The following is a 16,186-nucleotide window of genomic DNA, read 5'->3' as shown; positions in this document are numbered from 1 at the left end:
ATAAATATGATACAAAGAACTGCAATCAATGGACTGGTTAATTGATTTGGATTCTTTAAATAATGTGTAGGAATGTGGATCATGCATAATGATATCCCTCATCTTTTGAAACCATGTTCTAGAATTACTGATAAGTCTTTTAATAGTAGAAGCAACAACAATAAGCAAAACTCAAGCAGTATTGTTGGCTACAAAAGGACATTGCATAAAAAATATGCAATAATACAATTTAGAAAACGAATGGCCTAATTTATAACAAAACAGTTTACAAAAAAAAATTAGATGGATACAAATAGAAATACATCTAGACATGGATGGATACTTATACATCAAAAAAACAAAAAGACACAAGTATTTGTTTTTGTCGAGCCTGCAACTTTTGTTGCAGAAAGCTCGACATAGGGATAGTGATCCGGCGGCGGCGGCTACGGCGGCGGCGGTGGCGGCGGCGGTGTTAGCTCACTTCTTAAAAGCTATATATTTTAGAAGGTGGAAGACCTGGATGCTTCATATTTTGTATATAGATGCCTCATGTTACGAAGTTTCCGTCAGTCACATGTCCATTGTCCTTGACCTCATTTTCATGGTTCAGTGACCACTTGAAAAAAAAGTTCAGATTTTTTGTAATGTTAAATTCTCTCTTACTGTAAGTAATAGGATAACTATATTTAGTATGTGCGTACCTTGGAAGGTTGTCATGCCCGTCAGACAGTTTTCCCTTGACCTCGACCTCATTTCATGGATCAGTGAACAAGGTTAAGTTTTGGTGGTCAAGTCCATATCTCAGATACTATAAGCAATAGGTCTAGTATATTCGGTTTATGGAAGGACTGTAAAGTGTACATGTCCAACTGGCAGGTGTCATCTGACCTTGACCTCATTTTCATGGTTCAGTGGTTATAGTTAAGTTTTTGTGTTTTGGTCTGTTTTTCTCATACTTTATGCAATAGGTTTACTATATTTGTTGTATGGAATGATTGTAAGGTGTACATGTCTAGCGGGCAGATGTCATCTGACCTTGACCTCATTTTCATGGTTCAGTGGTTATAGTTAAGTTTTTGTGTTTAGGTCTGTTTTTCTCATACTTTATGCAATAGGTTTACTATATTTGTTGTATGGAATGATTGTATGGTGTACATGTCTAGCGGGCAGATGTCATCTGACCTTGACCTCATTTTCATGGTTCAGTGGTCAAAGTTAAGTTTTTGAGGTTTGGTCTTTTTATCTAATACTATATGTCATAGGTCAACTATATTTGGTGTATGGAAATATTTTATGATCTATATGTCAGTCGTGCAGGTTTTATTTTACCTCGACCTGGTTTTCACGGTTCATTGCTCAGTGTTAAGTTTTTGTGCTTTGGTCTATTTTCTTAAACTATAAGCAATAGGTCAACTATATTTGTTGTATGAAAGCATTGTTAGATGTACATGTCTGCCTGGCATATATATGGTTCAACTGACCTTGACCTCATTTTCATGGTTCATGTTAAGTTTATGTGACGGTCGTAATAAAGCTTTATATTTAGGAGTATCAACATAATATCAATGATTAGTAAAGAAGGCGAGACATTTCAGTGTGTGCCCTCTTGTTGTAACAATATTCTGTCCATTTTTGTGTGAAAGAAAGGCACTTCATTTGTATACAATCCCTTGCCTTAACATAAATAAAAAGTTGAAGGATACTGTATTTTCTAATTTTATATAAATCAGGGTTTTTTAATTGTCACATTGTCTCTGACATCTGGAATGAATGGAATTATAAGGAATCAAACATACTGTTGAAATTCTCTAAGATTATTTAAGTTTATTGAGAACAGACGACACATGTTATTGGTGTGTCTTGTTTGTATGGAGGACAGTATAGTGAACCACATTGTGCCAGGGTTGTGTAAAACAAGTAGCCATCTTGATTTGAGGTTCCACCTGGTAGATATTCTAGACTGTTGTCCATACAGACATACATAGAAGCTGCAGCATGATCTGGTCGTCCTCCAGCAAGAAAACCATGATATTCCATTTTCCATCCAGGATAGCAAGTATTTCTGCCTGGTATCATGATACTGGCTGTGGTTTGTTTTGCTCTGCACACACTGCATGGTACATTTTTGTTGTGTTCGTCCTTGAAATGTCCTTCATACTCTGCTCCATAGATGTTAGCATAATCTGAGTCATTGGTTCTTTGTAATGTTGCAATGTTTGGATCCTCTGGTAGACATACAGGGTTTGCCGCTGACCCACTGTGAGCATACCAGGCTCCAGCAGCATAACCTATTAATAAATTAATTTTCTGAAATTTTTGACAAAATGAGATGCTGAATAATGTCTAAAACTTTGTAGAACAATGTATTTGTCTTTGAATAATAGTCTTTAAAAATCATAATTGTCCAGCAAATTAACATTCATTATTCAATTTTGCTTTGAAGATTATGCCAGTCTGTTCTAATTTTGACCCCCAAGGGTGAATTGGTCACTTGGTCTTCTCCTGACTGGCAGTAAATGCTTACTGAAGTGGGGCATCCGTTTGGCTGTGTGGGATGTTTCAAGTTCGCAGTCTCGTCCGGTCAGAATGGTGACATTAAATCAGATGCCTGGTGTAAAGAGAGTGCCACGCTCTTTGCAGGCTAAGAACCCTTGCAACAACTCTATTAGAAGTTCCTAGGATGCCTGTTGTAAGGCAAAACTTTCTATCCCTATCCAATATACCCTCCTTTTCCAATGGCAGTTTAAATTTCCCCGACCATCATCCCAAATGGCCTTTATTATGACAAGACCTACCTATTGTATTTATATTGTTAACTTGTTCTTGTCCTGAACATGCATGAAATATTTACCACTGGATATTTAGCAACCAACTATCAATCAATCAATCTTATTTTGACCTGTACACCATTTTGATTGTTCATTGACCTTTAAAAAAAATCATATATTGCATTACTTGGAGTGATATACCAGTATATTATTGTGTTATTTCTTTCATTTTTGTTGAGCCTTCCACTTAAGTTGAAAAAGCGAGACATAGCGATCCTACATGCCGTCGGTGTCGTCGTCAATGTCGTCGGCAGCATCCACAAATATTCACTCTGTGGTCTTAAACTATCCTGGATTTTTACCAAACTTGGACATAAGCTTCTGACAATCAAAAGATAGTGTCAAGAGGAATAATTTTATTGATTTTTTTCATCATTTTTGTTGAGTGTGTGATTAACAGCAAAAGTAGGCGAGACACTGGGTTCTGCTGAACCCTTACAAATTTTTTATTAGTTTATTTTGGTCAATTTTGTGACGATTATAAGATTTTTCTACACTTATTTTGTTAACAGATGTACCCGGTAAAGTTATTCAAATATAAAGCAGGCACTTGTTTATTGGGTGTCACAAAAGCAAGGAAACTTGGTACCTTAACCCTCTCAATTGTATGATAGATGATAAGAAAGACCAGTTAAAGGCTATGTAATGGTTTATGATTTATGGTATTGTGAGTGATATATAGGATGCCAGATTATTCAAAATGTAACTGACATATCTTACCTGTGTACACTATTTCTGTGTTATTATTACTACATTGTTTTCGTCCCCACCTGACATATGAGGAACCAAAATCTAAAATTCAAAAATAGAAATGTAAGTGATATTGCTGCAATAATTTCTATGCAACCATAATTTTTAGCTCACCTGGCCCAAAGGGCCAAGTGAGCTTTTCTCATCACTTGGCATCCGTCGTCTGTAAATTTTTACAAAAATCTTCTCATCTGAAACTACAGGGCCAATGTAAACCAAACTTGGCCACAATTATCATTGGGGTATCTAGTTTAAAAAATGTGTCTGGTGACCTTGCCAAACAACAAAGATGGCCACCATGTCTAAAAATAGAACATAGGGGTAAAATGTAGATTTTGGCTTATAACTCTTATAAATCATTTAGAGCAAATCTGACAAAGGGTTTAAAATGTTTATCAAGTCAACATCCATCTGCCCCGAAATTTTCAGATGAATTGGACAACTGGTTGTTTGGGTTGCTGCCCCCCAATTGGTAATTTTTAATTTTTAAAGAATTTTTGCCATTTTTGGTTATTATCTTATATACTATTATAGATAGAGATAAACTGTAAACAGCAATATTGTTCAGCAAAGTAAGATCTACAAATAAGTCAAACATGACCAAAATGGTCAAAATGGTCAGTTGACCCCTTAAGGAGTTATTGCCCTTTATAGTATTTTTTTACAAAGTTCATTATAGATAGAGGTAATTGTAAGTAACAAGAACATTCAGTAAAGTAAGAACTTCAAACATATCACCATCACCAAGACACTATCATGAATCCATCTGTGTCCTATGTTTAATATGCACATTGACCAAGGTGAGCGATTAATGGCCTCTAGTTTTTGTGTTAAAATAAAACTTTGTTTGATTTCAACAAAAATTTAATTCCTAGGGTTCTTTGCTATCTGCTGAATTCAACTTTATGTATTTTCACATAGGGTCCAAAATTAAACTTCAATTGATTTCATCAAAATTTGAATGCTTGGGTTTCTTGAATTTGCTGAATCTAACCGTGTATTTAGATTTTGGATATTGGACCATAATAGCTAAAAAGTTCAATTTCAATTTGTAAAGTACATCCATTCTGCGCCAGAAACCAATAATGTATCAAATATTTAATCACAATGCAAATTCAGAGCTGTATCAAGCTTTAATGTAGTGTCCATACTGTCTCTAAATGTTCAGGGTTTAACCTCTTCGTCGTATCAAGCTGCGCACAGCAGAGTATTTTATCTATTATACAACACGATGCAACTGAATATGAACATCGATTAATATTTCGAAAGGGTATCTTTTGCAGGATCTACGTCATATGGATTTATGAAATTTGGTTTCAGGGTTATATATAAGTAAACTGTACAATGTGATGTGATTTCAGATTTATCACCCAACAACTTCCTGTTAACTTAACACTTGTATCATTTTACACATTTGACACTACGATACAAGTAGATTTCTGAAATTTGGTTTCTTCAGGGTTTATATAAGCCATCTATACCATGTCATAGGCTAATCAAGGAGGGGGCTGGGGTCTGGGTCCCCCTTTCGTGGGAAAAAATTGGTTGATTATATACAGAATCACAGAAGCATGACTGGAGCGGGCCCCCTTATGAAAAGTTCTGGATCTGCTACTGTGTGTGATCTGTTTTCAGATTCACCACGCAACAAGTCACTATTTATCGAAGTATTTGGGCGGTAGTACTCAACATGCATTCATTGATACATTTCTAACACGATCAGCTCCTAAATATTTAGAAAAACACCTTGTCAAAATGTGTCAAACTTTGTCAAACTGTACATGCCAAAACACCAAACAAACAAAATTGTTTTCCATTAATCTGCTAAACTTCCAAATATCATAAGTATACTTTCAATCCTTTATTACGCTTATCAATGAATCATCCATCACTAGCTACAAGACTTACTTTGAGCAGACTGTAGCCACCACTAGCTATAAGACTTACTTTGAGCAGACTGTAGCCACCACTAGCTACAAGACTTACTTTGAGCAGACTGTAGCCACCACTAGCTACAAGATTTACTTTGAGCAGACTGTAGCCACCATTAGCTACAAGACTTACTTTGAGCAGACTGTAGCCACCATTAGCTATAAGACTTACTTTGAGCAGACTATAGCCACCACTAGCTACAAGACTTACTTTGAGCAGACTGTAGCCACTGCTAGCTATAAGACTTACTTTGAGCAGACTGTAGCCACCATTAGCTACAAGACTTTCTTTGAGCAGACTGTAGCCACCATTAGCTATAAGACTTACTTTGAGCAGACTGTAGCCACCACTAGCTACAAGACTTACTTTGAGCAGACTGTAGACACTACTAGCTATAAAACGTACTTTGAGCAGACTGTAGCCACCACTAGTTATAAAACTTACTTTGAGCAGACTGTAGCCCTCACTAACTATAAAACTTACTTTGAGCAGACTGTAGCCACCACTAGCTGTAAAACTTACTTTAACTTTGTCAAACTGTACACCCAACAAACAAATTTGTTTTCCATAAATGTGCTTAACTTTCAAATATCATGCACAGACTGTTGCCACCTCTAGCTATAAAAATTACTTTGAGCCGACTGTAGCCACCACTAGCTATAAAACTTACTTTGAACCGACTGTTACTACCACTAGCTATAAAACTTACTTTGAGCAGACTGTAGCCACCACTAGCCATAAAACTTACTTTGATCAGACTGTAGCCACCACTAGCTATAAAACTTACTTTGAGCAGACTGAAGCCACCACTAGCCATAAAACTTACTTTGAGCAAACTGTAGCCACCACTAGCTATAAAACTTACTTTGAGCAGACTGAAGCCACCACTAGCCATAAAACTTACTTTGAGCAGACTGTAGCCACCACTAGCTATAAAACTTACTTTGAGCAGACTGTAGCAGCTGTACCGATGTTGTTAATGTTTGTATTTGTTGAGATGTTGTGGTCGTTATCGCGTCAAGACGAGCAGACAAGTCTTGAATCTTTTTTTCAAGCTGATTAACAACATCTCCATCATTCAGAAGCAAGCGTTTACCCTTCAGAGTACACTCTGAATTAGAAAGAAATCCAAAGTGAAAAAGATAAACCCAAAGTAGAAACATCGTATATAAACAATTTACACCAAATTTGATAAGAGCAGATAAGAAATGGTTGAACTCTTTATTTTATAGATCAGTCAGGATTCTACTACGTCAAAATTATGTCCCCATTACGCCAGTTGATTTTCACAATCGTAGAAATGGAAGCCATTGTAGGGATGACGCGCTGCCAATTTTGCTCTCGGAAACCGATAAATTTATCCACATTGCACGATTACGATCCTTATATGTCAGTTGTGTTTTAAAAGACAAATGTATCAACTAGCTATATAAGCAATTATGGAATAAATTCAAAGAAGGTAGTAATAAAATAATAGATGATAATGTACCAAGCAAAATAACTAAATCTAAGTACACCAACCCTTGGGCAAATAGGGATATAGACTATTTATGTAAAAAACAACGTAAAGCTTACAACAAAGCTAAAAAAACTGGTAAACAAGAACATAAAGATAAATATAAAAAGTTAAAAGCTACTGCTCAAAGAGAAATAAGAAGAGCCCAGAGCATGTACATGCAAGAAATAATTAGCCCCCAGTTAGAAGAAAAACCTAAATCTTTCTGGCAATTTATAAAAAGCAAAAAAACAGAAACATCTGGAGTGTCACCATTAAGAGGAAAGGATGGTTTATTATATAGTGAGCCGAATACACAAGCTAACATCCTAAATGAACAATTTAAAAAGGCTTTTACTACTGAAGATACATCCTCTATGCCAAATAAAGGTACTAGTCCCCACCCCACTATGCCAGACATATTTATTAGTAATAATGGCTTATTAAAGTTACTTAAACACTTAAATCCACACAAAGCCACTGGCCCTGATAATCTGCCAGCATATTTTTTACATAATTTTGCAGAAGAATTGTCTCCATTTTTGACATTCTTTTTCCAAAAATCTATTGATACTGGTAAAATCCCAAATGATTGGAAGCAGGCTAATGTTGTACCAATATTTAAAAAAGGTGACAAGCATAACGCTATTAATTACAGACCAGTTTCATTAACTGCAATATGTTGCAAAATTCTAGAACACATTTTAACAAGCAACATAAGGAAACATCTTACAATTAATAATATATTAAATGATAGTCAACATGGGTTTAGAAGTAAAAGGTCTTGTGAAACCCAACTTATCATCAGCATACAAGATCTTGCAAAATCATTGGGATATGATAACCAAATAGATGTCATACTTTTAGATTTTTCTAAAGCTTTTGATAAAGTCCCCCATCAAAGATTAGCCCAGAAATTAGAATTCTATGGTATTAGAAATCAAAATTTAAATTGGATAAATGACTTTTTAGCTGACAGGCAACAGCAAGTACTATTAAATGGTGTTAAATCTTCAAAATTAGCTGTTGACTCTGGTGTGCCTCAGGGAACAGTTTTAGGCCCAACATTATTTTTACTCTTTATTAATGACCTACCCGAACATGTAACTTGCAATGCAAGACTTTTTGCAGATGACTGTTTATTGTATAGAAATGTAAATAATAGTTCTGATGCACATTTACTTCAAAAAGATTTATCTAGTTTAGTAAAATGGGAAGAGGACTGGCAAATGAATTTTAATCCTGAGAAGTGTTATGTAATCCATATATCTAAAAAAAGTAAACCTTCCTCTTTTGATTATATATTGCACAATCATGTTTTAGAAGCAGTAAAAGACAGTAAATATTTAGGCGTAACTATAAGCCATGATCTTGATTGGGGAACACATATAAACAATATTACTTGTAAGGCAAATAAAACCTTAGGTTTTCTTCGTAGGAACCTGAAAAACTGCACACGTAAGGTTAAAAACCTTACGTACACATCACTTGTCCGTCCGGTCGTCGAATACTCTTCCCCTGTCTGGGATCCGTACAAAAAACAACACATCACTCAGGTTGAGCAGGTACAGCGTAAGGCAGCCAGGTTTGTCTTCAATGGTTATAAAGACAGATCACCTGGTGCAGTTTCTAATTTAATTAAATCTTTGGAATGGGAAAATTTAGAAATAAGAAGGAAAAAAGCTAGATTAACTATGCTGTATGAAATAAATTGGGGGTTAGTTGAAGTTCCTAAGGACAATTTAACAATATCTGATAGACGTACTAGGGGGAAACATAAATTTAGGCAAATATCAACAAATAAAGACTTCTATAAATTTTCATTCTATCCTCGCACTATTTCGGACTGGAACTCACTACCTGAAGCAATAGGTATGTCTGACACCCTGGAATCCTTCAAAAGTGGCATATCCACTCTAACACTTGAAGGATTCACAACAACTTATTAAAACTACAAAGCCACTGTGCATAATGTATATATGTTATTGTTAACGATTTTTCTTGTCATATTATTTTTAAATTAAGTCCATATGTACATAGCACACAAGTTCCGGGAAGTTTTACACTCCTACCTAGGAGTCTACTCCCATATTCGGAAGAAGAAGAAGAAGAATGATCATCAGTTAATGATCTTGTCTGCATTGATTAAACTTAAAACTATTGTATGATCGGTTGTCAGGTGGAATTTTCAAAAATTCATAAACATTTTAAAAAATTTCTAATTAAATATTTCGTGGAAGGGCAGACTAGATTTTTTTAGTGGTTGGAGACTATAAACCCTAGTTATCACGCACAAAAAATTATAATTTTTCGAAGATATGCATTTTCATCATCCAACTTGAAAGACTGTCGTCAAGTACTTTCAGTTAAAAAAAATAGCTATTCGATTACCACTGTGTATCATCGCCACCGGAAATTGGGTACTAACGAAGCGGAGAGAAATAGAAAAAAAGGTAAACAAGTTAAGAATTCATTCAATTTAGAGCATTTCCACTCATTGGATGAGGGTGCCGCTAAAGAAATAATTTTCTGATATATAATTCTTTAAATTATTAGGCAGATAGTACAAAATTAATACAAGATTGTGTGTAATACTCCAAAACTTGCCACTTAGTACCGGAAAATTTCGAGGTCGATCGTCCTCTGTCGCCCCATTCTCAAGATATTGAACTGTTTTTCATTATTTTTCCCGACACGTTTTTAGATTATTATAGTGTGACGCCGTACAGACAAAAGTTGTTATTTTGCAATTCGCCGTACAACGTTCTGCAATTCGCCGTACAACAAACAAACAATGTTTTTGTCCATATTCTTTAAAAAACATGTTTTTGACAACAAATTTCAGTAAATATGATGGCAATATATTATAATTTTAAGAGGAAATTAATCACTGTTTAAATAATATCAAGTGACGATATTTTGTTGATATCAAAGCTTTACAGGCTTACAAATATACAAAATGTCTTACTTATCAAATATTATTAAATATATGCCGTTAATTCAGTTCAGAAGGCCTCGTTGCGTACCGCTTTTCGATTTTGTACAAAAAGTTTTTTTTCAACCATATTATCCTAAATACATTTATATATCGTTATACTACTAACGACTGTTGTCTTATTTGTTGTTAGGTTGAATTGTATAAGTTCAATAAAATAAACCGTCCATTCCTCTTTTGTTGGTGCTAGCTTTTTTTTTTAGATAAAAACAGTGGAGATGTGGTATGATAGCAAATAAGATAACTATCCATCACACGCAAGTACCACAGGCACTTGTGACTTGTCTCAGAAAAAAAATTTCCTATATTAAGGTATATAGGAAATTTTTTTTCTGAGACAAGTGCCTGTGGCAAGTACCATATTTTTTTTATTGACACATGGACAGACAATTGAACGGATGGAAAAGCAGACGGAGTGATCGACTCCAAGAAAAAGGACTATGTCATGAATAATCGAAAAGGCTTCAAACAGCAAAAGGGAGGCTTCTTCTTGTGATGTATATTGTTGAGTAAATGTTTTATGTCAATCAGTCGTAGTAAACTTGGGTTATCGTCATGACGTAGGAAAGTGTAACAAACAGTTAGAATGAGTGAATACTATAGGGCGTGAACATTATTTTTTTTTATGGCGGAAGCTCTTTTAAATTATGGTTACATCTCAGTCAGGGTATTCATACGACTCATTGCTTACATGATTTTATTAAAAGGAATTACGAAGGTTTACTTATTTTTATTTTAAATCATCAAAACCAGTGTATAAATCAGAAAGTAACATGTAAGGTGTCACAAGTTGAAGCGCTGTTTCATCTCCAAGTCCCAATTAAGAACTTTGAGCTGATATAAAAAAGCCTTGGTCCATCTTTACATTTCTGAAGTCTTAGACTAGCAAATTTGACATCAATTTGAGAACCAAGTCATCATTTTTCGGCCTCTTCTACCAGGCCACACTGTTCAGTTATTTTACGAATTGCAAAATGTAAAGGTACTTTATATTTCACGATTCCGTCCAGGTACTCAGGGTCAATATAACTTATCAAACATTCCACATACTTCTGAATTATTTTCATCATAGGACTAACCAGGGTTTTAGCTGGATAAGAAGTGGCCTTTCCTTTTAACATTTTTGATACATAACAAATAGAAGGCAGATATAACTACATTGGTTAGAGGTATAAAGAGGGGTACGAGATATCTCTAAACATGTTTAACACTGCCGCATTTGTTGCACCTGCATGACCCAACTTGAGTCTGTAACCTTTGCTACATTTTTATATAGTCTTGTATTTATTTCATTTTTTAAATTTTGGTTCATTTATATGTTTCAAGAAACAAACATTGAACTTCTACCCCCTTTTTGTAGTTAAATGATTGATCACTTAGGAGACAGCTTCGGGTATATCAATACACAGTTACAAGTTTAGTTTCGCATTATAGCCATGGTGAATTTTCTAAATATGAAAGTTTTTGTACAATTGTACAATTGAATGGATTTTTAGATAGTTGAATAATAATATAGCCTTCCTAGTGGGTTTATATGAACATTTAGATTGTTTTTAATATGTTTTAGAAGCCATTTTACAGTTTTAACGTCCATACGTTCCTATCCGTACCGGCATAGATTTTGTATTGTTTTTCAACAAAGATTTGACGCTCGATCTTTTCAATTCAATTTTATGGAAAAAAACGCAGAAATGCATATATTTTTTTTTACCTTTTGATAGATATATGTCTATGGTTTCAGGAAAGGTTTCACTCTTATTGATTGACATTTTCCTTTGGACCAAATTTTTGAGATCTTTGTGACATGTTCAACCCCCTATCTTGCAATATTTGGTATCAAATAAATGCTGATTGTTGCCATGGTTACACAAAAAAAGATTATATTTCACAATTATTACTCTTTCCATAAATATACACATGCATAACTCAAATAGTAAGCCTTATTTATTAGGAAGGAAGGGAAAGAGGGTGTTTAAAAATTATGAGTGTCAATTCTAAGTTTTTTCATATCTGTGAATTGACACCCCATCCTAGTGAATAATCTTCTCGTTGCGTTGGGTAGTTTCTTCTATTTGGTCGGGCTTTTGTTTCACCGACATTTTCCTCATTTCCATTCTCAATTTTATCAAGGATTTACTATACTCAAAGATTTTTTTACTTTGCGGAAGCAACGTAAAAAAAGGAATGGACAGCAAATTTGCATGTGATTCTTGTAAATTACAGTTAAGATCTGATTCAGTTAACAGAGAAAATAATGTCAAAAACAGTGAACACTTTTAAGTATTAAGTAACAGATAACTGGAATCTCAATTTCAAATAAAGTTAACTACATTGCAAATTTTAACAAAACAGATTACAGACAGTGGGTCGAACAGTTAAGGGTTTTTAATTTATCAGTCAAATAAAAGTTTTAAACAAATTAAAACCTTGAAAAAGACAAAAACAGTTTAATTTAAAAGGGAAACCCTCCCACCGCCCCCACCCTCCCCCACCCCTTAGATATTTGAACTTAATACTTTATTTTCTTTGAAAGGACGGTAAATAACTATTCTAAAATTAGCAAGTTGCCATACAGTTAAAAACATGTTGCCATACAGTAAATTTGTCAACACGAGCAAGTTGCCGTACACTAGACTTTATTTTTCATGGTCTATATTCTTTAAAATACATCTTTTTGACATCAAATTTCAGTAAATATGATGCCACACTATAATAATCTAAAAACGTGTCTGGAAAAATAATGAAAAACAGTTCAATATCTTGAGAATGGGGCGACAGAGGACGATCGACCTCGAAATTTTCCGGTACTAAGTGGCAAGTTTTGGAGTATTACACAAAATCTTGTATCAATTTTGTACTTATCTGCCTAATAATTTAAAGAATTGTATATCAGAAAATCATTTCTTAAGCGGCACCCTCATCAAATGAGTGGAAATGCTTTAAATTGAATGAATTCCTAACTTGTTTACTTTTTTTTCTATTTCTCTCCGCTTCGTTAGTACCCAATTTCCGGTGGCGATGATACACAGTGATTACACCAACTCTGTTTTTGTGATTCATTAGATAGGTAGTTCACTTGACCCATATATTTCATCTTTTAGTACTGTGATTTTTTATGTTATAAACTCAACCTGTAGCTTTTATATATAAAAATGATAGAATCTGAAACGAGACGTTGTATGAAATATTCTTGCTTTGTACGATATCAAGACAAAATATTCAACTCAAACACGCCCTAACATAAAAAGGTGCACTCGATTTTCTCTTTTCGACACAATTGTTACCCATTTTTGGATTTGTTTCTTGAGTCACATAATGGAAGGGCAGACACGAAAATTACTGAACTAAAAGATTGATATGTTTTCCGTCCGTGGTAAAAAAAAATCAAATCGAAGGTTATGCATTTTCTACACTCAACTTGAAAGATACCCATGTCGTCGACTTGATAAACATCCAATTGTCCCATGCATGTAACACTGAGACCGGTCTCATGCATACATAACAATTTTTAAACATCCAATTGTCCCATGCATGTAACCCTGAGTCCGGTCTCATGCAAACATAACAATTTTTAAACATCCAATTGTCCCATGCATGTAACCCTGAGACCGGTCTCATGCATACATAACAATTTTTAAACATCCAATTGTCCCATGCGTGTAACCCTGAGTCCGGTCTCATGCATACATAACAATTTTTATACATCCAATTGTCCCATGCATGTAACCCTGAGACCGGTCTCATGCATACATAACAATTTTTAAACGTCCAATTGTCCCATGCATGTAACCCTGAGACCGGTCTCATGCATACTTTACAATTTTTAAACATCCAATTGTCCCACGCATGTAATCCTGAGACCGGTCTCATGCATACATAACAATTTTTAAACATCCAATTGTCCCATGCATGTAACCCTGAGTCTCGTCTCATGCATACATAACAATTTTTAAACATCCAATTGTCCCATGCATGTAACCCTGAGACCGGTCTCATGCATACATAACAATTTTTAAACATCCAATTGTCCCATGCATGTAACCCTGAGACCGGTCTCATGCATACATAACAATTTTTAAACATCCAATTGTCCCATGCATGTAACCCTGAGTCCGGTCTCATGCATACATAACAATTTTTAAACATCCAATTGTCCCATGCATGTAACCCTGAGTCCGGTCTCATGCATACATAACAATTTTTAAACATCCAATTGTCCCATGCATGTAACCCTGAGACCGGTCTCATGCATACATAACAATTTTTAAACATCCAATTGTCCCATGCATGTAACCCTGAGTCCGGTCTCATGCATACATAACAATTTTTAAACATCCAATTGTCCCATGCATGTAACCCTGAGACCGGTCTCGTGCATACATAACAATTTTTTAACATCCAATTGCCCCATGCATGTAACCCATAAAACCAGTATATCCCATACATATAACCATAGTTTAAATCAGAAAAAAGAACCGCCCGTTTAAAAAAAGTATAACATTTTGATGGAATAATATATATTTTACCATAAAATCAAGATGAGTTTGACTTTCGTTCTTTTACCTTTTACCTTTCTGAGATATGGTTCTTGGTTGTAAAACATCAAATCTGTGGTTTTCAAATAACAAATAGAGGACCAGAGCCACTTTAGATTGATAGCAAATGAAAATAAATCGAACGTTTTGGACCACTAAACACACGTTAGACGGGTTCAATTTTCGGCGTTTACATGCACTTTTGCTTTCCCTCAGTTATATTTCTTTGTTGTTTGAAAAATTCAAAATGGTGTCGTTACTGGAGTAAAAACCTTTTTTATATTTATGATTTTTTTAACGGAAAGATTTGTACCACTAAACAGAAGCATTTTCCACAAAAAAAAACTGTTTTTCAACATTTGACCAGAGTTATACCCCTCTAATATAAATTTACTTGTATTCCTAAAATGAGATAAACACTTACAATTTGTTTTTCTTCTTTTTTGTATGAACATCACCATTCAGGTGAGCACCTCACTCGAATTCGAATAAATAAGATACAACATTCAGGTAAGGTCTCTATAATAATTTTTATTCCATTTTACGTGTATGCCCCATTTATGGCGATTATTTTTTTTTTCGGTCAGTGCGTCCGTCCGTTCGTCTGTCCCGCTTCATGCAGGTTAATATTTTTGCTCTTGAAAGGTAGTTTTTGATGAAATTGAAGTCCAATCATCTTGACACTTTTAAATACACATATAATAAAGAAGATATGGTATGATTGCCAATTGGACAACTCTCCACAAAGGAACAAAATGACACAGATATTAACAACGATGGGTCACCGTACATGTTCCCTATGATAGTATGAACTTTCTAATTTTAATGCCAAATTAGAGTTTTGTCCCCAATTTCACGGTCCACTGATAATAGAAAATGATAGTGCGAGTGGGGCATCCGTGTACTATAGACACACTCTTGTTGGTAATATTTTAATGAATTGCACTGAATGGCAGCAATGTCTATTCGATGGTATTCAGATTTTTTTTATCCATATACACTGCCTTTGAACTTTGACAGAGTATTATGCTACAGGAACAAACTCCTGATCTCTCAGTTGTGGCAGGCGGGGAAATATGTGATCATCAGATCACCTCTCTATAGTTTTGGTTAAATCAGTTAAATCAGTTCCGATTATGAAAGTATAACTCAAACTGGTCCGATCGCTGACTCGAATAAAAAAATATAAAGCCCCGCGGGTCATTAGTCCCTTGCTTGATTCCAACCTCTAATAAAACGCTAGTTTACCAACTAAGATGACTGCCACATGTAATTTATCAAAAAGCTTGGATACTGATTTATAAATATATTTTGTTCCGTTGCAACATTTTTGAACAAAAAAAAATGTCCTTTTATGACTGACCTTTTTCGTCTTTGATTGCATGTTTAACACTGAAGCTAACCTGACACTTCTACACATATATATGTAAAGCAATTGGATATTTAAGGTTTATGTACCCTTCTGTAGCCATTTTTGTACGAACTATTCAAACTTCAATTGTATCAAAACTACAGATATAATGAATAATAGAGAAAGGCCATTTTGTACATATTCCAAGAGGAAACTTGATGCGAAGCATTATTTTTTACTGTTCCATTGCATTTAATAGAAAAAGAGGACTTTGTGGCAAATAAATCAAGATTTTTATAGAAAATCCACAGCCTTTAT

The 16,186-nt window shown here is 34.7% G+C and overlaps 1 protein-coding gene across 1 annotated transcript; it reads right to left on the bottom strand.

The window, feature by feature from the left end:
• Positions 1–1,682: 1,682 nt before the first annotated feature.
• LOC143080976 (uncharacterized) lies at positions 1,683–6,680 on the bottom strand. Its single transcript, XM_076257202.1, has 3 exons — positions 6,436–6,680; positions 3,531–3,602; positions 1,683–2,270 (listed from the first exon to the last, which is right to left on the bottom strand). Exons 1-3 carry the CDS (start codon positions 6,653–6,655, stop codon positions 1,807–1,809), a joined length of 756 nt encoding a protein of 251 aa, XP_076113317.1. The 5' UTR covers positions 6,656–6,680; the 3' UTR covers positions 1,683–1,806.
• Positions 6,681–16,186: the final 9,506 nt, after the last annotated feature.

The sequence above is a fragment of the Mytilus galloprovincialis genome, chromosome 6, assembly GCF_965363235.1.
Source record: "Mytilus galloprovincialis chromosome 6, xbMytGall1.hap1.1, whole genome shotgun sequence".
NCBI lineage: Eukaryota > Metazoa > Mollusca > Bivalvia > Mytilida > Mytilidae > Mytilus > Mytilus galloprovincialis.
Note: the sequence above shows the minus strand (reverse complement) of the source record. Positions and strands in the feature narration are given on the sequence as shown.

What these genes read in the sequence shown, in the direction of transcription:
- LOC143080976 (XM_076257202.1), bottom strand. Translation starts at nt 6,655, where the DNA reads ATGTTTCTACTTTGGGTTTATCTTTTTCACTTTGGATTTCTTTCTAAT. An exon ending in GCTGCTACAGTCTGCTCAAA is followed by an intron (nt 3,603 to 6,435) that starts GTAAGTTTTATA and finishes TTTGAATTTTAG; the next exon opens with ATTTTGGTTCCTCATATGTC. An exon ending in CACAGAAATAGTGTACACAG is followed by an intron (nt 2,271 to 3,530) that starts GTAAGATATGTC and finishes ATTTATTAATAG; the next exon opens with GTTATGCTGCTGGAGCCTGG.